This window comes from Neoarius graeffei, chromosome 5 (genome assembly GCF_027579695.1).
Source record: "Neoarius graeffei isolate fNeoGra1 chromosome 5, fNeoGra1.pri, whole genome shotgun sequence".
NCBI classification, from domain to species: Eukaryota; Metazoa; Chordata; class Actinopteri; order Siluriformes; family Ariidae; genus Neoarius; species Neoarius graeffei.
Genome location: NC_083573.1, coordinates 92,522,694 through 92,549,064, shown reverse-complemented (window position 1 = coordinate 92,549,064; position 26,371 = coordinate 92,522,694). Strand labels below are relative to the sequence as shown.

The following is a 26,371-nucleotide window of genomic DNA, read 5'->3' as shown; positions in this document are numbered from 1 at the left end:
GGAGATTCGGACTATTTCCCAATAATCACCTCGAGCGACTCGGCAAAATGGCGGCCGATCACTTCGTCACCGTAAGTGAGGAAGAATTACAAATGATGAAAGAAAACACTGTTCCTAAAAGCACTAAAGATGCTACGGAGTTTGGTCTAAAACTATGCAAAGGCAGGCTTTCGTTTAAACCGGGGAACAGGGGCGCTGCTCCCTCTTACTCTCGGCGTGCGCCCCCTTACTGAAATGCCGACTGAACCCCAAGTCACACTTAGGCCATGCACTTGTATGCTACTGCACAACATGCAGTCTTTTTCAAAACGATCTTTTCTCCGTGAAAACATCCCAGCAACACCACGTGACAATGTGTCTGATCATCAAATACGTTATAATTACTCCAAAAATATTCCAATCATAGTAGATGCACCACCAGACGGTGCAAAAACAATCCAAATTGGTGTTTTCCAGACTGAGGCGCCATATTGTTTAGTTGTTTAGTTGTCGCGGCTGCTCTCGCGAGATTTGACATGGGTTCCATACAAGGTCAGCTGACTTGTAGAGCGAGATTTCTCGAGACTGAATGACCTTTCACCCACCAGCGCGGGAGCTTTTGACAGAAGTAGTTCGCGAGTTGTTTTTGTTGACACTTGGGCATTTAAAGATGTCATCCCGCGGCACGAAGCGGAAGAAAGCCAAAGACTGTCCGGGGCAGAAGATGATTACTTCTTTCTTTTTTAATGTTGACAATTTGTTACAATTTCCCTCTCTGATAGCCTCAGAATGTCCCATTGTAGCCTCAATTTTTCAAAGGCTTCGCACGTCGGGGGGGGGGACAACCGCCCCCCCACCCCCACTCCCTCGCCATGGTGAGCGCCCTCATACTAAATTTTTCTAGAAAAACCCCTGAAAGGTAAGGTGAGATTGTGATTTATTTTATCGATTTTATGTGACTCGGCGTAGATAAGTGACAAAAGTCTGCGCCGCACCGTTATATTTACATGCCGCTTTTGAAGTTTGAAATTTTTTTTTTAAATGGTCGCCTGTGCATTTATGCAAACAATTATTCGCTGAATGTGAAGAGAATAATAATCTCAACTTCGTCTTTGTTAATATTTAAAAAATAATGGCTGGCTTTTTTTTTTCATGGTCTATCAGACAAATTCCATTCAGCTAGCATGGTGTTGAACGAGTCTTCGCGCCGAGGGGGGGGTGTATACTGGTTTACCTCTGTCTGTCCATATCGCCATCTGTCTGAAACACCTTTTTTTTTTTTTTCTCAACAACCACGAATCATAGCCACTTGGTACCGAGCCTCAGCTTGGGGTTCTATAGCGTGTATACTGTTTTCAGGTCTGTCGTACATCGACTTCCTGTTTACCGACTGAACGTATTTACGAAATGTATAGCGTGGATTTACATAACACTTTTCTCAGCAACTACCGTATTTTTCAGACTTTAAGGCCCAATCCCAATTCTAATTTCTACCCCTACCCCTCCCCCTTCCCCTCCGTCTTCCCCTTGGCCCTTCCCCTTGAAACTGAGCTACAAGGGATAGGGCTTGAAATTCAACCCTTACGTATTGGGATAGCCCTTCAACGATCGCATACGTCATCGCGTACCTCCGTCAGCGTTTACGTTAGCAAAACGCGACCAAATGCGTCATTGGCTGCGACCAGCCGCTACAGTCAGAGCCAGAGGCAGAACCAGAAATCTCTGCTGGCAGGGTGTGATTTGTTAACTAACACCACTGAATGGGATATCTTTGGCGCTTCGTGCACCACATCCGACAGAATGAGGTGTCAGAACACTCGTAAACAATAAAAGCGAGAATAACAGAACAAAACGTACGCAGTAAAGCAACCGAAAACAATACTCACTCCCAAAGCTTTTTAGCAGCAGCTTGGATTTCAGAAATCGCTGCTCATTCTCAGCTCGAAAGCGAATCAAGCGGCGTGTTTCCTCTGGATAACAACTTAAAACACGTAAATAATGGAGAAAATACATTTATGACAATCTTTCGCCGCGGGAACCGCCATCTTTCTGAAATCCGCATGAAATCTCTCTGAAATCCGCATGGCATTGTGGGAAATCACTCAAACCCCTTCGTTCGGAGTCAGCTCCAGGAAAATCTCCGTTTGGAGGGGTACAGAAGCCCTCCCCCTTCCCCTACCCCTCCGCGTTAACTGGGATTGGGATACCCCTACCCCTTCACGTGAACGCGCAAAATGGAGGGGAAGGGCCAAGGGGTTGGTCCAAGGGGTGAAATGGGATTCGGCCTAAGTCGCACTTTTTTTCATGGTTCGGCTAGCCATGCGACTTATACTCCGGTGCGACGTATATATGTTTTTTTTTTTTTTTTTCACCGCGGAATAACTGGAGCTGATGCTGAGTCTGACGACAGCCACACAGAAGAAGAGGAAACGGCGCTTCGTCTGCCGCTGGAGTTGGCAGAGTTGTTCAGAAGCGACACCGAGGATGAGGAATTCAATCGATTTGCTGATTTGGAGTGAAATCGCCAGCTTGATAAACTTGATTGACCTGTGTTTTATTATTAATGATAGGCCTATAGTTATTTAAATAAGTTATGTAATAATTTTAGGCAGTGCTTAATTTGTGAAGTGGGAGGTCCCGGAACGCAGGAGGTGGGTGGGTCCGGCGACTCAAAAAAAAAAAAAAAGGTGGGGGGGTGGTTTACTATAACTTTACGCACATGCGCTTATTGTGTGTGTAAAAAAATAATAATAGCAGACATTATGATCTTAGAAAACGCTTTAGTGACGAACAGTTACAAACAGTAATATGTCGTGATATGTTATAAAATATTATTTTTATTAGGCTATATATTAAATTATATATTAAATTTATCTTCTAAAATAACAGGCTACTCATATCACAACCGGTTTATTTCACCGTTGGAGATCAGATCACACAAGACATGAGTTAAATGACTCTTTTTAAGGATTTAAGTAGGGTATTTAAAAGCGGTTGTTTTTTTTTTTCACTAGACGGTTGTCTTTGGAGATGATATACCGATAGCCTACTTGACCTCTGATTTAATGAAATAAAATTCGACAAAAATGAAGAATGACACTCCTCGATGATGACTACAGCTTTAATAACACAGATGAAAGAGCCATGGGGCGATAATAAGCCCCACCGGTAAAAATAATCTAAAAGCAAACTGATTAATGCATCAGTAATAGGCTACTAATATTAGTTATAATAATAATAATAATATAGGCTATTAGTAATAACGATAGTGATAGTATTAAAGATAGTAGTAGATATTTAAAATAATCAGACTAGGCTACTTACAGGGCAAAGGGCACGTTATCACTGCTCAGCTGTTCGTTTATTAAATAAACAATGCAGTCGCGCAGTAACCACGCGCCGCTTATCAGATACAATCACAGATTCTATGGATAGAATAACCCTTCAAAAAAGTGCGACTTATAGTCCGGTGCGACGTATATATGTTTTTTTTCGTCTTCATAATGCATTTTTTGGCTGATGTGACTTAAACTCCGGAGCGACGTATAGTCCGGAAAATACGGTACAAATCACCACTGCTTGATATTTGGTACCGAGATTCGGCTTGGGGTTCTATACCGTGTGTACCGTTTTCAGGTCTGTTGCACATCGACTTCCTGTTTACCGACTGAATACGTTTCTGAAACACATATTTTCTCTCCGTGCTCTGACGGAAGGTGGTCGCATTTCTCTGCCTCTCCTCTCCCTTATCTTCCCTGCTTTTGCTTCTCTGTCTCGTCTGTCTATTGTCTATACTTTTGAGAGACTCTCTCCGCACTGCTCTCCAAATTAAAAATCATGGAATTGATAAACTGGTCTCTTCACGCAACTGACACAATTTTCTCGACAAGAAGCTTGGGTTCGGGGGAACCGGCCTGTCCTGCCGGAACGTTCGCAGCTGGCTACACGATGGACGCGTGGGAGCGGTGGCGGGTCGTGTGCCTGGCAGTTCTTTCTGTGGAGGATATTGAAGACATCTACCTATTCGGAACCATGATCACAGGACTTTTGCTGATTGGATTAGGCATTGCCCTGGTTTATCGAGGAAATCAGAAAACAGTGACAGCTGTCCAAAGCCCCAGAAATCTCCCTGACATGATTGAAGCGGTGGGCAGAGCTGTCGGCACTCAGACTGTGGCTATTCAGAACTTGAACTGCAACATGGATAACATCATGGAGAAGCTTTTGGCTTTGCAAAGGAAAATGAATCGATTCGGAGACCAGAATGGACAGAGTAGTCGTGTAAAAGAATGCGTCTACTTGCCGCAAGACCAAACAATCCCAATCTTATCTGCTTTCGGCTCCCTCAGACAGCACTGGCCTTGGCCAAGGCCGTTGCTGGAACAACAACTCCCCCTGAAGATCACTGCAGTGAGGCGCTCTTGCATTCCTTCCCCCACTCTCCACGGTTGCCGCTTTTTACCCCCAGTGTGACAAGCAGGTGCGCAACCAGCGCTGTTGTGGCTGCAGGAACTGGCTGCTTGCTTGTGCTGGGTTACCTCTATCTCTGCCCCTTACCCCCCCCCAGTCCCGAGTTTTCATGTTGTTAAGTGTAGTGTGTTATTTGTGCTTATGTGCTGAGGTTTTTTTTTTTTTTATAAATGTTCCCACACTGTACTCCCCACAGGAGCATAGTGTGGGGGTTGCTTTTTTTCTCCTCCCCTCTCCTCATGTTCTCTGTATTTTTTTTTTTTTTTCTTTTCATCCCTGTCTTCCTGTCCTGTCTACTCCCCATCTGTTAATTGTATGTATGTGTATATGTAAGGACAGGTTGATGGTTAATTTCGCTGGCACTGACTAGTGACAAAGGGTTCATTCATTCATATAGGGTGGATTTTGACACTCTTTCAAGAAGCAAAATGCTATTTGAAATCCCTGGGGAGAGACACTGCTCTTTACTTACTTGTTTCAGGGTTAATTATTTGTTGAAGTCAGCATTCATAATAAGTGTCCTTCGATTGCTTGCGTTCTGATATAAGCGAGGACGGGGGGATACGTAAGTGAGCAGTAGCTCACAGTTGTTATACATACACACTCTTCTTATCAGCATTCTTGAAGGCTAGCGCAAGCTTACCCGCAACTTGGTGCTGTTAGTGCGGCAGTCCAGTTACCTTCCAGCTGGTGTAGCATTCAGCAGTCGTGTTAGCAAAGGCCAAGGCTAGCGCAGTCAAGCCAGTGCTACCAAGAGCTACTAGCACAGGCTAATGACCAAGAAACTAAGATTTCTGTCTCCAGACTCTTCTTGCACGCTCACTACAGTATTTTTCACTCAAACTTAAGTATTGATTTCTCTGTGCAATTTACTTAGTTACTTGGGTCAATCCATGTGAAATCACCAGAGGCCTCGCCACTGACCATCTCAGATTTGCTTCATACTTTCTGGAAATATTGTCAGTGTGCCCAATAAATAGTGTACAAAATTTTAGGCTTGTACCTTCATTAGTTTCTGAGAGATAGGGGCGTGGCCCCAATTTCACTGTTAAAATGCGTGCTACAGAAAATGGACCTAACTTCCATAAGTCATTACTTTTAAACTATTCATGCAAGATGCATGAAATTTTCAAGGATTGTTGTTCAATGCCAGTCGCCTTTAAATACTAAAATAGAAAGTTCACAGTTCAATATTTGCCAAGTTATGGCTTGCTGAAAATCATAAATGTCTTCTATCGTGCTTTGGAGCAACTATGATGCCCCATATCTCCACATTAAAACAAACCAGATCTTTCAAATTTTCTTATTTATTACTCATGTTATAGTACTCTTTAGGCAACTAGGTATGTGTTCAAAAGAAATCAAACTTTCTGATTTATCAGGCTTTAAAAAAAATTGCACCTATAATTCAAATGCATATTGCAAACGTATGATAAGGTCTACCATGAAAACAATTATACCACTGGAAAGAGCTTGTTCTGATTAGCAAATAAACAAAATATGAAGTTGGTACCCTAAACCAAACTATAAATATTAAGGTATCAATTATGGCATGTTTTACGATAGACGGAAATGCTGTTTTAAGGCGTATTACAATACAATTACAAACCTACAGTGGAGGAAAAATAACTTGAAAATACTTTATTTGAAGAGCTTAAACAGTGTATTGATTTTGCTTTTCCACATCAGATGGCAGTTTATACTGCCTGCCAGTTGATGTAAGCGGGGCATCAATGATTTTCATGACCTGCACCAGAGGGACCCAACAGTTATCCTCTCTCCTGGGCCAGCTGTAAGTCTGAGAGGGACCATGAGGATGCATAAATGTTACTTGTACATCTTGTTCCTCCTCTGATACTGCACGAATGTTGCCTATCCACCACTGTCTGTCATACAAACATTACAACATATTTACCAGGAATTGTATCTGCCAGAGAGACTGCTGATTTAACAGGGGTTTTGTGCGTTACTTGTGGCCGATTCCCACTCATATCCACAATGAAGCTAGGACCACCTGACACCCAGTTGACCTGCAGCTGGTTGGACATGATTGGAACGAATGAGTGGTTGTCTCCTGTTTCAGGAATAGTAGCTGACCTTGAAAATCTTGTCTCCAATGCTTTTCCACTCGAAATGGATGTTCTTGATGTTTTTCTGCCCACAAAAACAGATCAGATGGGGTTAGTATGTGATCACTCGTGATTGCCTGTAAGCTAGCTCGAGCTGCTGATCGCTTTACAGTGCCTCCAGTACCATCACAGGGTGGTTTACCATGAGAAGTGGCAAAGAAATGCCATTCTGCCAAAAGTCCAAAATCGTCTGCATGCTTTGAGATTTGTGAAATTTTTATAGTTTTTGTATTGGGCTGCTGATCAGTCACTGAAGTAAATGACCTTTTTCAGCTGGGGATGTATCTGGCTGGCAAATGGAAGCTCGAATATGTGCTTCTAAGGGATAGTGATGATAAAAATCCTCATGAATTTTGTGGTTTTTCAGTTTTTATGCATCTCTGGATGCATCCAAGTAGATTATATGCCTTAAAACAGCGTTTCCGTCAATCGTAAAACATGCCGTACTTGATACCTTTTAATATTTATAGTTTGGTTTAGGGTACCAACTTCATATTTTGTGCATTTGCTAATCAAATTTGCCAATTTGTGGGCGGCACAGTGGTGTAGTGGTTAGTACGGTTGCCTCACAGCAAGAAGGTTCTGGGTTCGAACCCAGCAGCCGGCAAGGGCCTTTCTGTGTGGAGTTTGCATGTTCTCCCTGTGTCTGCGTGGGTTTCCTCTGGGTGCTCCGGTTTCCCCCACAGTCCAAAGACATGCGGTTAGGTTAATATGGGACGGCCTTGGGCTGAGGTGCCCTTGAGCGAGGCACCTAACTCCCAACTGCTCCCCGGGCGCTGTTAGCATGGCTGCCCGCTGCTCTGGGTATGTGTGTGTGCTCATTACTCACGTGTGTGTACATGTGTGTTCACTGCTTCAGATGGGTTAAATGCAGAGAGGAAATTTCACAAGTGTGTGATGAATAAAGTTATCCATCCATCCAATCAATTGTTTTTGTGGTAGACCTTGTCATACATTTGTAATATGCATTTGAATTATAGGCGCAAATTTTTTAAATTTTTAAAGCCTAATAAATCAGAAAGTTTGATTTTCTTGTGAACACGTATCTAGTTGCCTAAAGAGTACTATAACATGAGTGAGAAATAAGAAAATTTGAAAGAACTGGTGTGCTTTAATGTGGAGATATGGGGCGTCGAAGTTGCTCCAAAGCATGATAGAAGACTTTTTTTTTTTTAATGATTTTCAGCAAGCCATAACTTTGGCAAATATTGAACTGTGAACTTTCTATTGTAGTATTTAAAGGCGTCTGGCATTGAAGAACAATCCTTGAAAATTTCATGTATCTTGCATGAATAGTTTAAAAGTAATGACTTATGGAAGTTAGGTCTGTTTTCTGTAGCACGCGTTTCAACAGTGAAATTGGGGCCACGCCCCTTTTTTTAAGCCCCTATATCTCAGAAACTAATGAAGGTACAAGCCTAAAATTTTGTACACTATTTATTGGGCACACTGACAATATTTCCAGGAAGTATGAAGCAAATCTGAGATGGTCAGTGGCGAACATTTTTCTAAATCTGGTGATTTGGGGCGGAATTACCCACTTTTAAAATGAACTTCAACAACTACACACGACGGAGCGACCTGGCAACCAAAATTATCTCAAAATCTTCCACTTTTAACAAAGCAAGCCCGTTGGCCACGCTTGTTTACAAATTGTCACAGTTGCTCGGTATCGCCGGAGTTTTACATCTCTGACGTGTGACATTATGCTTGTCTTGCAATATCGTAAACCATATTCCATTGGGTAGAGTGATGTAATACACGTAGGATAGGCGATATGCTAACAATACTGCGTGCTATCAAACCAATGAATGAAACCTGCTAAAAGGGAATAGAGCATACGTTTTTATTCCATCGAAAAAGTGTCCTATATGGATAATAATCAACGGTATTCACTTCACCTTCAGTGATTTTTGCTGATGTTCAATTAAAAAAGTACTTTATTTTGTGTTTGCTGTGATGTTGCTCTCCAAACGCACCAGCAGTCTTTGCTCCTTCCTTCCCAGCTTTATTTTTCTTCATGTCTCTATACACATTTAATGAGAGGTCGTATATGACCGGATAAGATGAAACCGCAGTTATGAGGTCGTGCTTTTTCCTTTAAGTATTAAGCAGTAAATGGAAGCTCAAGTTGTGAAGTGAAGAAATCTTGGGCCAAGCGCGTGATAGGATTGGTCTGAGGAATGATTTGAGACGGTCGTTTGCATTTGTCGCATCGTACAACTGAATTGTAGAGTTGAGCAAAGCTCACTTCCTCCAGAATGAATCAAGAGCATTCACCTTTTTCTCTTACTGATCAGAACGTAGGTTTAAGTTGGTAGTGTGTGGCTAAGAATAATAATAAAGACCTATATATAAAATGGTTCTTTTCAAGTCTGTGTGTTTTGTGTGTGCAGGTCACGATCAGGAGCTGACCCACTGCTGCACCCACCCCACCCAGAGGCTGGTGGTCACCTCATCCCGCGACACCACCTTTCGCCTGTGGGACTTCAGAGATCCGTCCATCCACTCGGTCAATGTCTTCCAGGGACACACCGAGTGAGTGTACACTTCTCCGTTAAAGCAGCGTTATGGAGGAATTTTACCTCAAAATATCGTCTTCAAAATTTATTTCCCACAATACTAAAATGGGAAATGAGGATGGGTTCCCTTTTGAGTCTGGTTCCTCTCGAGGTTTCTTCCTCATGTCATCTGAGGGAGCTTTTCCTTGCCACCGTCGCCACAGGCTTGCTCATTGGGGATAGATTAGGGATAAAATTAGCTCATGTTTTAAGTCGTTCAAATTCTGTAAAGCTGCTTTGCGACAATGTTTATTGTTAAAAGCGCTATACAAATAAACTTGACTAAAAAAAAAATTATTTTGGTAATAAAAAATATGTAAAACATTTTATTTGGAAATCATCAGCTTTATCAGACAGTCCTTTAAAAAAAAGTATCATTTTCTTAATAGGGCGGCACGGTGGTGTAGTGGTTAGCGCTGTCGCCTCACGGCAAGAAGGTCCGGGTTTGAGCCCCGTGGCCGGCGAGGGCCTTTCTGTGCGGAGTTTTCATGTTCTCCCCGTGTCCGCGTGGGTTTCCTCCGGGTGCTCCAGTTTCCCCCACAGTCCAAAGACATGCAGGTTAGGTTAACTGGTGACTCTAAATTGACCGTAGGTGTGAATGTGAGTGTGAATGGTTGTCTATGTGTCAGCCCTGTGATGACCTGGCGACTTGTCCAGGGTGTACCCCGCCTTTCGCCCGTAGTCAGCTGGGATAGGCTCCAGCTTGCCTGCGACCCTGTAGGACAGGATAAGCGGCTAGAGATAATGGATGGATGGAATATATTAACCTACTAACTAAAACATACCTTTTTTCTTAAAAATGAAAAAATAAGCCTTTTCTTCAAACATTCCTGAACATCTCCGTTTTTCTTCTTTCTTTATCTTAGCAGTCTATTAAAAGAGAGCTGATTTCTTGTTAAATCTGTTTGCACAATCACACAGCAGCTCTTTCACATTTTACATCCTTTTTTTTCTCAGCATTAGAGCTGTTACTTTCGACCTTCTGTGAAGTCATGTACATTCCCGTTATTGTACGCAGCCTCAGCTGTCTAAACAATGCAGTTACAGCAAGGAAAAACTAAGATTATGCAGCCTGATGATAATCACGATTAATTTTTTATTTTATAGTTGTGAATCATCCTTGTCATAAATTTGTACAGTGAGTGAGTGATTTATCTTCACACAGTATTTTTGTTACATGCCTACCTGTAATATTACTCGAGCTTATCAGTAGACACGGTTCTTTGGCTTCTGATGTTGTCTTTGGTGGTTCCGGATCCTTCAGATTGTCAACAGATGCAGGAGTACAGCTGTTCACGAAGAGCTCAAAGTGTAATTCGTATTTACAACAGTGGTGTAAAAGTGAATTACTTTCCGCAACTGGAGGTGGAGCCCAGAGGAAAATAAGAGGAACCAGACTTAAAAAAAAAAAAAAAAAAAAAAAAACTTCCATCTTGAATGACTTGCAAACATCTCATAATTGACTGTGTGTCATAATTTTAGTTTCTCATAATTATGGCGTAATATCTCAGAATTATAAGAGGTCTTAATTTTCACATTTTGTCTCATTTAGTGTCTCATAATTATGACTTGGTATCTCTGAATTACAAGATATCTTAATTGCGACTTTGTATCTCATGATTGCCACGTAGTATCTCGTAATTCTGGCTGAGTGTCTCCGAATTTTTTATATATAATATAGTGTGTGTGTGTGTGTGTGTGTGTGTGTGTGTGTGTGTGTGTGTGTGTGTGTGTTATTTACCAGCTCCGTATGGTGAAATACCGTGACCGAGGTCTTGAAAGTACTGAGCGAGGCCCTCTGGGCCGAGGTCAGTATTCAAGGCCGAGGTCACGGTATTTCACCATATGGACCGACCTTAAGCTGGTAAATAATATATTTATTTTTTTCTTTACCAAATTCTAACAGAAAACGAGAGCGCCCGAAAGGGAAAACCGAGCCGAGCCGCCATTTTGAATCCTCATTCACGGCTGTAATGCAAATTGCTTCCTCCTTGGTATACAAGTGCACTTCCATGGCAGGAAAAAAACTACATTTTGCCGCCTGTGTAGTCCCCTATTTATACAAAATTGAGTCGTTCAGGATTCAGCCATGTTTTTGCTTGGAGTTAGCAACAGTTACAGGTTTTTAGCTTTCTCCTGAAATGTTTAAGCACACAGCAGCTGAAGGCAAGCACACTATTGCTGCTCTTAAGTTTACTTATTCTGCCTTATTCCGACGTTTTTTGGATCCACTACTCCTCCTAGGGCGTTCGAGATGGAGACACCGTTCCAACTCTGAGACGTCTGGCCCGAAGTGGTGTAGTGTGCTTGTATACAGCTTTTGGATCAACACGCCCGTTCTCTTGTTCTTGTCTTTTTTTTTTTTTTGGTTTGGTTTTTTTCCCATAGAGAATGAATGGGGCTCATGAATTGAATCGTCCTACTCGGACACGCTCCATCGCAGATGCACCAAACCTCGTGTGATACTTCAGGCCAACTCCCCCGACACATACATGCAATCGGTTCTGACCCGCACTCATATTTTTCCTTTTTTTCCTCATCCCTTTTTCCTCCATAGGCTTGCATTGATTTTTGGCCCCATTGAAAATGAATGGTGTTCCAGGAGAAAAACTTTCACTCTGCTTCAATTTTTTTTAACCAAGTGACCAAACTTCAAGAAACTTCACTTGATGCCTCAGGCCAAGTCCCCGCACAGATCCATCCCCTCATGAGACCTGCACTCGTCTTTTCCTTGGTTTTCACGCATCTCTTTTTACCTCCATAGGCTTCCATTGATTTTTGGCCCCATTCAAATGAATGGAGTTTTGCTCAGTAACACTTCACCACACATCCACCAAACTTCATACGGCACCTCAGGCCAAATCACCCATCACACACATGATATCGGTTCTGACCCGCACTCGTCTTTGTCTTGCCTTTCATCCGTCCGTTTTTTTTCTCCATTTTGCCACTAATCAGTGGAAGCTTGACTGAGTCATTCCTCCCTTCCCCCATAGGTGATGATACATTTGGCAAGGATCTGCTCATTTGAGACTTTGACAGCAAATCAACTTCAACTCAATGGCCACTTTATTAGGAATACTTACACGCGCACACACGATAGCAGTTAGCATATAAGCATTCACGTGTTACCATGCTAGCTGTTAGCATGTTACCCATTACAATATCATGCCTGCTGTTAGCTCGCAAGTTGTTAGCATGTTCACCATTAGCATGTTATCGTAAATAATTTATTTTAATTTATCTAGAAGTTTTTCTCTATTTCTTTTCTCTGTTTATCTGTAATGATGCTGCTGGAATCTTAATTTCCCTGAGGGAACCCGCCCAAAGGGATCAATAAAGTTTTATCTAAGCTAATCATGAGAGCTGTTAACATGTTAGGATTAGCATGTTAGCTGTTAGCATGTCACCCTCAGCATGTTGGCATGCTAAAAGTTAACATACTAGCCATTAGCTTGTTAGCTGTTAGCATGATAGCTGTCAGCATATTAGCCTTAGTGTTAGAATTTTAACAAATAGCATGTTAATCATTAGCATGTTAAAATGTTAGCTGTTAGCATGTTATCTATTAGCATGCTAGCTGTTAGCATGCTAGCTGCTAGCATGCTAATAGATAACATGCTAACAGCTAGCTGCTAGCATGCTAGCTGTTAACATGTTAGCATGCTAGCTGTTAGCTGTTAACATATTAATATGCTAGCTATTAACATATTAGCATGCTAGCAGCTGTTAGCATGCTAGCTGTTAGCATGTTGTCATGTTAGCTTTTAGCATGCTAGCATGATGGCTGTTCTGCTACAGCTCAGCAAGCACACTTTGTAGAAATGCAGTCTAGTTTTATTTCTTCTTCCTCAGGGTAGTAAAACTCGCTGTCGCTGTGAACACTGTCGTTATCGCTATTCATGCTGTAAAATTAATGCTATTCTCCTGAGAAATGCTGGCCAAAATTTATAAGATTTTTTATAATCTTATAAATAAATCTTATTAAAAAAAAAAAACATAAATGTTGACAAAAAAAATTCTACCATGTTTGTTAGATGACCGGGGTCCGTACCGTAGGATACAGACCCGCTCGCCAGCCAATCAGAGCGCAGGATTTGGACTGCAGGAAAAAAATTCTCTTAATATGACTGTCTGAATTGTCTGAGTATTTCAGAATTATGACTTTATATCTTGAAATTATAACTTTCTCAGTTATGACTTATTTCCACATAATTATGTGGTAGTATCTTGAAAATAAGACTTGCTAGCACATATTTATGACTTTGTAGATCATAATTAAGACTTGGTGCTTCATAATCATGAAGAATTAAAGCTCTAGACTGCCTTTCAGATTTGTCAAGTGTAGGTCATAAGAATTTTCCCCAACACTCGATTATTGTTCTTTAGAGCAGCCTTTCTCAACCGGGGTGCCGTCTGGCTTCGTTAGGGGTGCTGTCAAAACAATTATATATTCTAACATTGAAATAAATAAAATTAATTAAAATTCCAAAAAACGATAGTTACACTAATGCAGATCATCGCCGCCTCATGCATCATCAAAGTTTGTCTCACGGCCCCCTTTCCCATGTCACAACGTCACTGCCGGGGTCAGCGTATGGTCAGCTTGACTGTGTATATTTTTTATGGGGGTGCCTTGAGAATTTGCATACTTCTGAAGGGTGCCGTGACTGAAAAAAGGTTGAGAAACGCTGCTTTAGAGTGCGGAAGCCGCGAGAGGCCCTTCATATAATCTTTTTTTTTTTTTTTTATTCACCTTGTTATCCCGAGATAACGACATAATTAATTCAGGATCTTGAGAAAAGAACACAAGTAATTCGAGATCTCGAGAAAACAAAACCGTTATTCCGAGATAATGACATAATTAATTCAGGATCTCGAGAAAACACAACTAATTCGAGATCTCGAGAAAACAAAACCGTTATTTCATGATCTCAGCTGGATCACTGTATCTCCGTCGGTAGAGACGAAGCCGGGCCAGTCTTCTGCGGAGGTGCTGCGGACTAATTTTGAAATTATCCCTTATTAAAAGGCTTAATGCAATCTCTCCCTGTGTCAACCCCTGATCAAAATATTGCCTTATTAGGTGATCGATTATTCCAGACATTCTAATGACCAAAGTTGCGTCTATACAGAATGAGAAATAGCCCCAAAGTCGCATATCACAAGTCTCTTGGCGCACCTGAATGAACCATTTCTCAGATGTTTACTCGAGATCATGAAATAATTTTGTTTTCTCGAGATCTCGAAATAACGGTTTTGTTTTCTCGAGATCCTGAATTAATCATGTCGTTATCTCAGGATAACAAGGTGAATAAAAAAAAAAAAGTATTATATGAAGGGCCTCTCTCGGCTTCCGTATTAGAGGATCGAAAGCTACTGAATTTTTTGAATCACAGACTTCCGATTTTTCTATTTTTTTTAAATAGAACAATTAATCAATTAATTTAGGGCCACATGGCCCTAAATTCTCCGCTATTTTTTCCTGTTTTACCAATACCCAAATCAAGATACGACATCATGCATGACGTCGTGGGCTTTCCCCATTCGCGCAAGGCATTGTGGGATACAAATTTGAAACAGGAGAGAAAAATGGAGGACGTGAGTGTGCGAATGAAACATGAAAGACCGACTACAGTAATGGAAAGAAAGTGAGAAGAAAAGACGTGTTTTATACAAAGGAAAGGAAACGCAGGAAATATCAAACTAATAAATATCGGCGCTCAGCGAGCACCTCGGTGTGATCAGCTGTTCGTTTAGCGACAGAATGATGGAACTGTCAGTGCACGCTCAAAGGCAAACCTGTAGATAGCAGTAATGCGACACTGTGGATGCCAGCTGCTGTAAAACCCAAAAGAAGAAGAAAAAGTAAACCTGCGCATGTGCGCACACGCGGACTTTCTCTGTCTGCTTGACTGCCTAAAGCGAGCGATTTCATGCATGTTATTTGCTTTAATCTCTTCAAATCAAATAACTTCCCAGCCACAGAATGGCCTGATTTTATTTTGAAATATTACAGAAATAAACATCTCACAATGAGCAAATTTCGGAGGGAACTAAATTTCACTGATTTTATGAAATCGAAAGGCGGTCGAGATTTAAGTTGAGGAAATGGGCTTTTCTAGTATTTCTTGCCAAATAAAATATTTAAGTTTCACTATGAGGTAAATATGACTGACTTGTGTCTAAATGGTTTTGTGGTCTTACTCAGTATAGGTGATCATTTACCAAGCGCGTTGGAAGTGGCATTCTCTTTGAACAACTTTTAAAGAGGCTTTTGTGGAAAGGAAGTGTGTTTATAGTCTCTCGGAAGCCACAATGGTTGTGTTTAGCGCGTTTGCTGTTGATTTAGTGCGTTTCTGTTGACTGAAACGTCCGAGGTGTGGTACAAACGTGCACTGAAGAGACGCTTCTTGCTGTTCTGCTGGAATTAGATTAGATAAAACTTTATTGATCCCTTTGGGAGGGTTCCCTCAGGGAAATTAAGATTACAGCAGCATCATTACAGATAAACAGAGAAAAGAAATAGAGAAAACTTCTAGATAAATTAAAATAAATTATTTACATACACAAATATAAAAGAATAAGATATGGGGAAGAGAGGGAGGGAGGGAAGGGGGGAGAAGTGGGGTTAGGGGGTGTGTGTGGGGGGGGGGGGGGGGGAGCAGAAAAGATATTGCACATTATATTGCACATTGTCCGGTATTGCTTATTGTCAGGCTAGGCTACTGCTCCTTCCCGTCCTCTGTCCTCCTGTTACCCCTCCTCCCCCCCCAGAGAGGAGTTGTACAGTCTGATGGCGTGAGGGACAAAGGAGTTTTTGAGTCTGTTCGTCCTGCACTTGGGAAGGAGCATTCTGTCACTGAACAGGCTCCTCTGGTTGCTGATGACGGTGTGCAGAGGGTGACTGGCATCGTCCATGATGTTCAGTAGTTTGTCCATAGACCTCTTCTCTGCCACCGTCACCAGAGTCTCCAGCTTCATGCCGACCACAGAGCCGGCCCGCCTGATCAGTTTGTCCAGCCTGGATGTGTCCTTCCTGGATGTGCTGCCCCCCCAGCACACCATGATGTAAAACAGGACACTGGCAACCACAGACTGATAGAACATCCACAGGAGTTTCCTGCAGATGTTAAAGGACCACAGCCTCCTAAGGAAGTATAACCTGCTCTGTCCCTTCCTGTATAAGTGTTTGGTGTTGCAAGTCCTGTCCAGCCACAGCCCAAGGTACTTGTAGGAATCCACAGCCTCCACCTCGACTCCCTCGATCAGAACTGGTCGTGACCTTGGTCTGGACCTCCCAAAGTCAATGACCAGCTCCTTGGTCTTCGAGGTGTTGAGCTGCAGATGGTTCCTGTTGCACCACACAAAGTCCCTCACCAGGCTCCTATACTCCTCTCGGTCATCACTGATGCACCCAATGATGGCTGTGTCATCGGCCAACTTCTGAATGTGACACAGCTCCGAGTTGTAGCAGAAGTCCGCGGTGTACAGGGTGAAGAGAAGAGGGGCCGGCACCATGCCTAATTACAGTGTCAGACGTGATGTCCTTCAGCCTGCCGTACTGCAGCCTGTCAGTGAGGTAGCTGGAGATCCAGATGACCAGGCAGGGGTCCACTCGCATCCTGTTCAATTTGTCGTGAAGCAGTAGGGGCTGGATGGTGTTGAAGGCACTCAAGAAGTCCAAGAAGAGGATCCTCACTGTGCCATTTCCCTTATCCAGATGCGAGTGGGCTCGGTGTAGCAGGTAGAGGATGGTGTCTTCCACACCGACACCTGCCCGGTACGCAAACTGCAAACAGTCCTGGGCATGTTGTACCTGGGGTCTGAGGAGGCTGAGGAAGAGCCGCTCCAACATCAGATGTGAAGTGAGTGCCGCCGGTCGGAAGTCGTTCAGCTCGCTGGGCCGATTCTTTTTGGGAACTGGAACGATACATGATGTCTTCCAGAGGGTTGGCAGGCTGAGGTTGAAGATGCGTTGGAGTGGTTCACCCAGTTCAGCAGCGCAGGTCTTCAGTAGTCGTGGACACACCTTGTCCGAGCCTGCTGCTTTCCTGGGGTGAAGCTTCCTCAGTTGACCTCTGACCTGGTCTGCAGTAACGCATATAGAGGTCGCGTGATATTTGTTTATCTGCCATCTTGGACGGCATGGCCGCGCATAGAATTTAGATGAACCCGTTCTAATTATCAAGTGTGTGGGAGTAGATCTTTCGAGAATGGTTATATCTTGTTCAGCATTTGGTTGTACCAATAGACAGGGCCAAAAGGAGAGCCTGTCGTTTTATAGATTCCCCGCAGACGAAGAGAGACGCGCAAAATGGGTGTCTGCTGTGCAAAGAGAAAATTGGTACCCCAGTTCTACCAGCTGAATTTGTAGTGAACACTTCATTATCAGGTAGGTGTAATCTTCTAATTCAATACTCCTAGTACATCTGTTAAGTTGATTTTCGGATTGAATGGTAACTGCATAGTTGGTGATTTGTGATATTTTTTTTCAGACAAAAATGTACATGTATACAACCCTGTCATTATCTGGAACGGAGTTTAGATTTTGAACATTCTTACGATAAAATGTCCTGCATAGTCTCTTTATGATAAACGTCTTAATGCCACTTACCCGTGAGGTTATCAAGTAGACATTCTTCTTCAGAACCTTCCAGAGGTATAGTTGGGATACCCATCCCACAACAAAATATAAGCTTCCAGGCTCTTGTAAGCTTTGAGGGCTTTGCCAGTGTAACATGATTCACGATTAACAAGAAAATTGTAAATGTCGTGGTAGGCCAGATCGGGCAAATCGCCGGCACCGCAGCTCCGAATTTCCCTGAACAAGGATTGCGGCAAGTTGTACGGATCTGCAATCCCCAACCTGGAACACTTTTCCACCTAACGCTGCCTCACGTCACCTTCAAGATGCTGAACAAACTTGGACAAGTTATCGCGCGATGTAGATGGGGTATTTTCCGAATTTTCTTGGGGATTACTCCCTGGATCCATTACGCTCGCGCAAGGTAAACAATCCAGAAGCCGTCCAATATGCCGGAGTAAACACGGATGGGTCACGTGACTGCACATCCTCTATAGGTTGTGTTGAGGTGGGGGAGGAGGGGGCTGCTGTGATGACTGGGGGGAGGTGTGTTGAGAGAAGAAGGAGAGATGGCTGCAGTGAGGGAGAGGGTGGGGGGGACGTGGGCTGGTTGAACCAATCGAAGAAGTCATTCAACTCGTTCGCCCTCTCCACTGTCCCCTCAACGACTCTGGTCTTTGTATTGTTGCCTGTGATGGTTTTCACACCTTCCCAGACCTCCCTTATGCTGTTCTCCTTCAGCTTCTGCTCCACCTTTCTCCTGTAGCTGTCCTTAGCTTCCCTCACGCAGCGTTACACCTCCTGCTGTGCTGCTTTCATCGCCTCCCTATCCCTGCTCCTGAAGGCAGCCTTCTTCCTGTTGAGGACAGCTTTGACTTCCTGTGTTACCCATGGCTTGTTTTTAAGGCCAATTTATGCTGACAACGCAGTCCTCGCAGGTGGCGTCTGCGTAGCCCCCCCTTCGCAGACGCTCTGCGCGCACCTCCCAAAAATTGTGACCACCGCAGAAGCCTCGCAGACAGCGTCGCAGACGAGGGCTCTGTTTGGTCCATTCTACATCTACTGTACACGCACTTCCGCTTCCCTACTTTCCCGGTTTTTGTTTTCACGACCGCCATTTTTAAAAACACGAACGAAGATGGAGCAGCACGAAGAGCGGTTGATCGAGGAAGTGAGGAAGTACGTACATCTATACGACTCCAGTTCTAGTCATTATAAGTAACCGGAGGATAAACACTCCACTAACCACACCCACCAACTACTCCTAGCGACTTCGCGCCCCCTTGCGTTGTGGCGGTGAATAACATCACGCACGCCTATTACTCCCCACTCAACGATAAATTACAACTGTCTGCGAAAGAGGTCCTTAGGGTAACACCGTACAGTCTTAGCAGGGGAGACCACATCTGCACAGAAGTTGAGGTAATCTGTCAGATAATGTGTCAGCCCCTCTATGTCCTCACAGTGTGGGCCAAACAGCACATCCCAGAATGTTTTATCTCAGAAATTGTAATTCTAATCTTTGACTTTATTGGATGATTTCATCCATCAGGATTTCTGTTTGACTTATGAAAACAGATTTTTTTTTTTTTCCCCCCCGCTTGTACAGTGTGAAAAGTCCTGATCTTAAAGGGCTGCTGTAATCACACCAGCTTTGTATTAGGAACCTTCTTGGTATATTTTGCAGTCACTCTAACAGCCACCAGATGGCAGTGCAGTACTTAAAATCACAGAGACCCTCAATTCTCCAGTTCTCAATTCTGAGTCCGATGGCATTTGCACTAACTCCCTGAAGACTGCGGAGTACTAGCAGAACCGTTAATTGTTGTTATAATTTAGTGGCGGGACTGAATTTAATAGCAGAAAACCACTGGGTTATTATATCGTCATATCTGTGCGTTTCATCTCGCTGGATCCTTTCAGCCCTTTCGACTGAGTAAAACTGTTCTTTTGTGAAAGTCCTGGCCTGTCAGCTCCCCTGTTGGAAGGTTGAGCTTGAGTGTAATGGTGGAACAGCGCTCGTCTTTGATTATCGCCCCCGGATTATCCACTCCTCGCTATGTCGGAGTCAGACATGCATAATTCCATCACATCCCGCTGTAATGCTCGCTAATACACAATCAGTGTAATGAGATTAGCTGCCGAACCACAGGGCGTTTCCCGCTGTCACACTCCTCAAAGCTCGGACGATTACCGCTTTCTCTTCCACTGCCAGGCTGAGTAGTTCATACTGAGGTCCATCATACGGACAGAGCGGGCTGGAGCGTATGTCCTGTTGGTACCCAGGGGAAAGCGTAGGGTTAGGAACTGATGGTGGCGTGAGCAGACGGTCAGATTCTGGCATCTGTTAAACTCCTCCACAAGGGTAATCTCTGAGTACAGCCATCTCCCAGGTTAGTTGTGGTGATCCATCCTTCACCCAGTATAGCCATCCATCCATTCATTTCCCAGTTTAGTAGTGTTTTCATCTTTTCCAAATTTAGTGGTAACAGCCATCTTTGTCACAGTTTAGCCATCCATCCTTCTATGACTTTTTTTGCTGTTCATCTATTCATCCCTCCATCTATACATCCCTCAGTTTAGTCATTTCCACCCATTCTTCTCACAATTTAGTTGTTTCTATGTGTTCTCCCAGTTTAGTCATATCCATCCATCCTTCTCCCAGTTGAGTCATATCCATCCATCCATCCATCCATCCATCCATCCATCCATCCATCTCCCAGTTGAGTCATATCCATCTCCCAGTTTAGTCATATCTATCCATCCATCCGTTCTTTCTTCTCCCACTTCAGTCATATCCATCCATGCAGCCATCCATTCTTCTCCCCATTTAGTAGTTTCTATCTTTCTCCCAGTTTAGTCATATCATCCATCCATTCATCCACTTTCTTCTTCTAGTTTAGTCATTATCCATCCATCCTTCTCCCAGTTGAGTCGTATCCATCCATCCTTCTCCCAGTTGAGTCGTATCCATCCATCCATCTCCCAGTTGAGTCATATCTATCCATCCATCCATCTCCCAGTTGAGTCATATCCATCTCCCAGTTTAGTCATATCTATCCATCCATCCATTTTCTTCTTCCAGTTTAGTCATATTCATCCATGCAGCCATCCATTCTTCTCCCAGTTTAGTAGTTTCTATCTTTCTCCCAGTTTAGTCATATCCATCCATCCATTCATCCATTTTCTTCTTCTAGTTTAGTCATATCCATCCATCCATTCTTTCTTCTCCCAGTTTAGTCATTTCTGTCCATCTTTCTCCCAGTTGTCACATCCAGCCATCTGTCCATTCTTCTCCCAGTTTAGTCGTTTGTCTATCCATCTATCTCCCAATTTAGTAATTTCTATCCATTTATTCTTCCTCTCTCCTAGTGTAAGCATATCCATCCATCCTTCTCCTTGGTGTGTGTGTGTGTGTCTCCTATTTATTTATTTATTTATTTTAAACTAATTTCTTAGTTCTCAGCAGTCAAACTGAGCTTCTATTAAAGCGTCTGTGTTTGTCTAGTCTCCACACGGAAATAGATGTCCGTCATGAATCTGTTGCATAATAAATGTTCGTGTGTGTGTCGGTTGTGATGTAATAACTGATTTGAGATGCACACTAGTGACATCAAAGCTAATACTTTTAGCCTGTGAATTCAGACACCCACATTTGCTCAGCTGTGAAGGTGTTTGCACTGAAAGTTTCGGAAGGTTTGTTTGTGTGTACACACACACACACACACACACACACAGAGAGCATGGTACAGACAAGACCAAATCGAATGTGTTTGTGTGTTTCAGTGTAATGAAGTGTGACAGGCCAGATGATTTGTTTGGATGACTGTTTGGCCCAAGCGACTCTTTATCTCTGAATTTTCAAGCAGACCTCAGGATCAGTTGGAGAAGCGTTGCCATGGTAATGTGTTAATTAGCAGCAGCTTTGTGGTCAAGCGTCTCTTGAGAGCCACTGATGGAGTCGAGCAAAAACCCCTCAGTGTTCGACTGTTTAACGTCTCGTGTGTTAGTGCGAGTGCTGATGTTCAGCATCGGAATACAACTTTTACATTTCTTACTAAACATCAATAAACACTTGGAGCAAGACTGAGGGATGGAAAGGTGTGTGTGTGTGTGTGTGTGTGTGTGTGTGTGTGTGTGTGTGAGAGAGAGAGACACTAGTGATGTGGAGTCGCCCTGTCAGCAGGAGTTCATGCTTCACTGCTTGGGGACCACAAGATGAATGAGTTGCACCCGAATCCCCACATCGTCGAGACCACACACCTCTCCTGTTAGCCTCTCTCCTCTCCCCCTCTTCTCCCTGTCCCAACCTCTCATCTCCTTTCCTCTCTCCCTCTCCTCCCTCTCCCAACCTCTCTCCTCTCTTCTCCCTCTCCCAACCTCTCTCCTCTCTTCTCCCTCTCCCAACCTCTCTCCTCTCTTCTCCCTCTCCCAACCTCTCTCCTCTCTTCTCCCTCTCCCAACCTCTCTCCTCTCTTCTCCCTCTCCCAACCTCTCTCCTCTCCACCTCCCTCTCCCAACCTCTCTCCTTTCCTCTCCCCCTCTTCTCCCTCTCCTCCTCTTCTCCCTCTCCCAACCTCTCTCCTTTCCTCTCCCTCTTCTCCCTCTCCTCCTCTCCTCCCTCTCCCAACCTCTCTCCTCTCCCCCTCTTCTCCCTCTCCCAACTACTCTCCTCTCCCCCTCTTCTCCCTGTCCCAACCTCTCTCCTTTCCTCTCCCCCTCTTCTCCCTGTCCCAACCTCTCTCCTCTCCTTTCCTCTCCTCCTCTCCTCCCTCTCCCAACCTCTCTCCTCTCCCCCTCTTCTCCCTCTCCCAACCTCTCCCCCTCTTCTCCCTCTCCCAACCTCTCTCCCTCTTCTCCCTCTCCCAACTTCTCTCCTCTCCCCCTCTTCTCCCTCTCCCAACCTCTCCTTTCCTCTCCCCCTCTCCTCCCTCTCCCAACCTCTCTCCCTCTCCCAACCTCTCTCCCTCTCCTCCCTCTCCCAACCTCTCTCCTCTCCCCCTCTTCTCCCTCTCCCAACCTCTCTCCTCTCCCCCTCTTCTCCCTCTCCCCCTCTTCTCCCTCTCCCAACATCTCTCCTTTCCTCTCCCTCTCCTCCCTCTCCCAATCTCTCTCTTCTCCCCCTCTTCTCCCTTTCCTTTCCTCTCCTCCCTCTCCCAACCTCTCTCCCTCTTCTCCCTCTCCCAACTTCTCTCCTCTCCCCCTCTTCTCCCTCTCCCAACCTCTCTCCTTTCCTCTCCCCCTCTTCTCCCTCTCCTCCCTCTCCCAACCTCTCTCCCTCTCCTCCCTCTCCCAACCTTTCTCCCGCTCCTCCCGCTCCTCCTCTCCTCCCTCTCCCAACCTCTCTCCCTCTTCTCCCGCTCCTCCTCTCCTCCCTCTCCCAACCTTTCTCCCGCTCCTCCTCTTCTCCCGCTCCTCCTCTCCTCTCTCTCCCAACCTCTCTCTCTCTTCTCCCACTCCTCCTCTCCTCCCTCTCCCAACCTCTCTCCCTCTTCTCCCGCTCTCCTCCCTCTCCCAACCTCTCTCCCTCTTCTCCCCCTCTTCTCCCTGTCCCAACCTCTCTCCTTTCCTCTCTCCCTCTTCTCCCTCTCCTTTCCTCTCTCCCTCTTCTCCCTCTCCTCCTCTCCTCCCTCTCCCAATCTCTCTCTTCTCCCCCTCTTCTCCCTCTTCTTTCCTCTCCCCCTCTTCTCCCTCTCCTTTCCTCTCCCCCTCTTCTCCCTCTCCTTTCCTCTCCCCCTCTTCTCCCTCTCCTTTCCTATCCTCCCTCTCCCAACCTCTCTCCTCTCCCCCTCCCAACCTCTCCCCTTCTCCCTCTCCCGACCTCTCCCTCTCCCAACCTCTCTCCTCTCCCCCTCTTCTCCCTCTCCCAACCTCTCTCCTTCTCCCTCTCCCAACCTCTCTCCTCTCCCCCTCTTCTCCCTCTCCTCTCCCTCTCCTCCCTCTCCCCCTCTTCTCCCTCTCCTCTCCTCCTCTTCTCCCTCTCCTCCCTCTCCCCCTCTTCTCCCTCTCCCAACCTCTCTCCTCTTCTCCCTCTCCCCTTCTTCTCCCTCTCCCAACCTCTCTCCTCTTCTCCCTCTCCCAACCTTTCTCCTCTTCCTTTCATGTGCTTTTTCTTTTTTCTTCTCTTTCTTTTCCGTTTTAGAGCCTTTAGCAGAAGCCCTTATCCCAAGACATTTACAGTCATTCTGTGGAATCTGGAGAAAAGGGGAGGCTCTATCATTTTCTCTCATAAACTCAGAGACCCAGAGGTACCATGTTGGGAGTTAAGTGTAGATGCGCATCTTCTGTTTTATTTGTGTGTTTGGCTGATGTTGAGCAGCAGGGTGGCTGTAACATCACACACACTACACTTTCCTGGTGTGTTTTACTGTAAAAAAGTTTGGGATTTTTCTTTCTTTTTTTCCCCCCCCCCCGTGTCAGTCAGCATATGCCAGTCTCACTTGATTAGCTGTGCGCCTCTGGAGGCTTGATGAGATCAGCATTGCGGCATATGGGCCTTCTGTGGCAGCACTCGCGAGTCTTCCACAGCTCTCTGCTTTGTGTAAAGAGCTGGAAGATTGTGTGTGTGTGGTGGTGAGAGATATGTGGTCAAAGATGTCATACTTACCAAGAGGAAAAACAGATTCAGGAAGAGAGGTGTGTGTGTGTGTGTGTGTGTGTGTGTGTGTGTGTGTGTTTCATTTCAGATGTAATTATGGGTAATGAAGTCTGACACTGTGTGGTGGCTTTCAGAAGGACAGCAGGCTCAGTGCCGGGCACGTATCACCTCCTAATTGTGTGATATTAGCACACGACTCGCTAACGAGTGGCACAAATGAGAAGTGGCAGAAGCCTCGCTGTACTCTGTGTGTCTGCTCCCTGAGAGCCTGGAGACCTCTCACCCAGCACGGGCGTCTGACTAGCTGGTCTCTCACACACACACACACACACACACACACACACACACACACACACACACACACAAGACGTGTGAGGTCTGGGAATGAAGAAAACAGTGAGAGCAGTGTGGCTAATGTGCTGTTAATAAAAAGGGTAAATGGTTTTCCCTCTGAAGGAAGTGTTTAGTTTTTATTTAGGAGTCTCTGTCTGGCTGGCTGTCTATATCAGGCTAGCTGACTGACTGTATGTCTGTCTGTATGACTGACTGATTGTCTGTATGACTGACTGACTGTCTGTATGACTGACTGACTGTATGTCTGACTGACTGACTGTATGTCTGTCTGTCTGTATGTCTGACTGACTGACTGACTGACTGTCTGTATGTCTGTCTGTCTGTATGTCTGTCTGTCTGTATGTCTGACTGACTGTATGTCTGACTGACTGTATGTCTGACTGACTGTATGTCTGACTGACTGTATGTCTGACTGACTGTCTGTCTGTATGTCTGACTGACTGTCTGTCTGTATGTCTGACTGTCTGTCTGTATGTCTGACTGACTGTCTGTCTGTATGTCTGACTGACTGTCTGTCTGTCTGACTGTATGTCTGACTGTCTGTATGTCTGACTGACTGTCTGTATGTCTGTCTGACTGACTGTCTGTCTGACTGACTGTCTGACTGACTGTCTGTCTGTCTGACTGTCTGTCTGACTGTCTGTCTGACTGTCTGTCTGACTGTCTGTCTGACTGACTGTCTGTCTGACTAACTGACTGTCTGTCTGACTGTCTGTCTGTCTGACTGTCTGTCTGACTGACTGTCTGACTGACTGTCTGTCTGACTGTCTGTCTGACTGTCTGTCTGTCTGACTGTCTGTCTGTATGTCTGACTGACTGACTGACTGACTCTGTCTGTATGTCTGACTGACTGACTGACTGACTGACTGTCTGTATGTCTGACTGACTGACTCTGTCTGTATGTCTGACTGACTGACTGACTGACTGACTGTCTGTATGTCTGACTGACTGACTGACTGACTGACTGTCTGTATGTCTGACTGACTGACTGACTGACTGACTGTCTGTATGTCTGACTGACTGACTGACTGACTGACTGACTGTCTGTATGTCTGACTGACTGACTGTCTGTCTGACTGTCTGTATGTCTGACTGTCTGTCTGTATGTCTGTCTGTATGTCTGGCTGTCTGTCTGTCTGTCTGTCTGTATGTCTGACTGGCTGTCTGTCTGTATGTCTGACTGTCTGTCTGTATGTCTGACTGTCTGTCTGTATGTCTGACTGTCTGTATGTCTGACTGACTGTCTGTCTGTCTGTCTGTCTGACTGATTGTCTGTATGTCTGACTGACTGACTGACTCTGTCTGTATGTCTGACTGACTGACTGACTCTGTCTGTATGTCTGACTGACTGACTGACTCTGTCTGTATGTCTGACTGACTGACTGACTCTGTCTGTATGTCTGACTGACTGACTGACTCTGTCTGTATGTCTGACTGACTGACTGACTCTGTCTGTATGTCTGACTGACTGACTCTGTCTGTATGTCTGACTGACTGACTCTGTCTGTATGTCTGACTGACTGACTCTGTCTGTATGTCTGACTGACTGACTCTGTCTGTATGTCTGACTGACTGACTCTGTCTGTATGTCTGACTGACTGTCTGACTGACTGACTGACTGTATGTCTGACTGACTGTATGTCTGACTGACTGTCTGACTGTCTGTCTGGCTGACTGTCTGTCTGTCTGTCTG

The 26,371-nt window shown here is 44.6% G+C and overlaps 1 protein-coding gene across 2 annotated transcripts in view; it reads left to right on the top strand.

Moving 5' to 3' along the window:
• Positions 1-26,371, top strand: part of wdr37 (WD repeat domain 37) — a 121,760-nt gene that overhangs the window by 88,622 nt on the left and 6,767 nt on the right. For both annotated transcript variants that reach the window (XM_060922522.1, XM_060922523.1), the window contains one exon: positions 8,975-9,116. In XM_060922522.1, the coding sequence (XP_060778505.1) occupies positions 8,975-9,116 (142 nt within the window). The remainder of the gene's footprint in view (positions 1-8,974; positions 9,117-26,371) is intronic.